Raw genomic sequence first — 1,434 nt, 5'->3', positions numbered from 1 at the left:
TGTATTTATTTTGTGAACATTTTAAACAAATATTTTGGAAACTTTTTGATTCATTTACATAATATTGGTTTAAAAAAATTTACACAGCGTTCTCCTTTCCTTTTTGTTGTGTAAATAGGCCAACTTTTCCCCGGCATGGCCAGGTGGTAAGGGCGCTTGACTCCCAGTCTGAGGGTCGCGGGTTCAAACCCCGTCCCACCAAACATGCTCGACCTTTCAGCGTTATGATGTGATTGTTAATCCAACTATTCGTTGGTAAAAGAGTAGCCCAACAGTTGGCGGTGGGCGGTGATGACTAGCTGCCTTCCCTCTAGTCTTACACTGCTAAATTATGGACGGCTAGCCCTCGTGTAGGTTTGCGCGAAATTCAAACCAAAACCAAACCTACTTTTAGAATTAAGAATGATTTAACAATACTTTATTTAAATTAAGAATGATATAACAATACTTTAGTTAAATTAAGAATGATATAACAATACTTCAGTTAAATTAAGAATGAGTTAACAATACCTTAGTTAAATTAAGAATGATTTAACAATACTTTAGTTAAATTAAGAATGATTTAACAATACTTCAGTTAAATTAAGAATGATTTAACAATACTTCAGTTAAATTAAGAATGATTTAACAATACTTCAGTTAAATTAAGAATGATATAACAGTACTTCAGTTAAATTAAGAATGATATAACAATACTTCAGTTAAATTAAGAATGATATAACAGTACTTCAGTTAACGTGTTCGTGTATTATTAAGATGCAGATGTTACAATTTAATACTATTTGTTCTAGTACAGTGAAATAATGAACAATGTTCAGATGTTACAATCAGATTCCGCTTTTGTGTCGTAAACAAAACTTTTCATTGTTGGCTTTACCCGCCAAAATAACGGCTTTATTAACCTGGCAATAAAAAAAGTGCATCATGATATTTCTACTTACCGTAGATTCCGGTAGAGGGTGGTCGTGAAGAAACAATAGATGATTGGATTAGCTGCACTGTTAAGAGGAGCCAAGCTTTGGATAAATGTCGCAACTGCAAACGTTGTTTCATTGTACTTTATGTAATCGAACACTTGGAGCAAATCGTAGATGAAGTACGGGCTCCAGCAGACGATAAACGCTAGAACACAAAACGATAACAGTTTGAAGCTCTGGTGTGTTTTCAACTGAATGGTTAATTAATCATTAAGTTTGCGGAATATTGAGATATATGTGTGGCTTGCACATAAACTGATCCAAATTATGTGTGGCTTGCACATAAATGAATCCAAATTATGTGTGGCTTGCACATAAATGAATCCAAATTATGTGTGGCTTGCACATAAACTAATCCAAATTATGTGTGGCTTGCACATAAATGAATCCAAATTATGTGTGGCTTGCACATAAATGAATCCAAATTATGTGTGGCTTGCACATAAATGAATCCAAA

At 33.8% G+C, this 1,434-nt stretch overlaps 1 protein-coding gene across 1 annotated transcript in view; it reads right to left on the bottom strand.

Moving 5' to 3' along the window:
* The window catches only part of LOC111089549 (cardioacceleratory peptide receptor-like), a 5,141-nt gene that overhangs the window by 1,815 nt on the left and 1,892 nt on the right, over window positions 1-1,434 (bottom strand). Inside the window, exon 2 of the mRNA XM_022402271.1 lies at window positions 942-1,168. Within this exon, the coding sequence (XP_022257979.1) occupies window positions 942-1,168 (227 nt within the window). The remainder of the gene's footprint in view (window positions 1-941; window positions 1,169-1,434) is intronic.

This window comes from Limulus polyphemus, unplaced genomic scaffold, assembly GCF_000517525.1.
Source record: "Limulus polyphemus unplaced genomic scaffold, Limulus_polyphemus-2.1.2 Scaffold6589, whole genome shotgun sequence".
Lineage (NCBI taxonomy): Eukaryota > Metazoa > Arthropoda > Merostomata > Xiphosura > Limulidae > Limulus > Limulus polyphemus.
The sequence above is the reverse complement of the archived record's forward strand: the minus strand, read 5'-3'. Positions and strand labels throughout refer to the sequence as shown.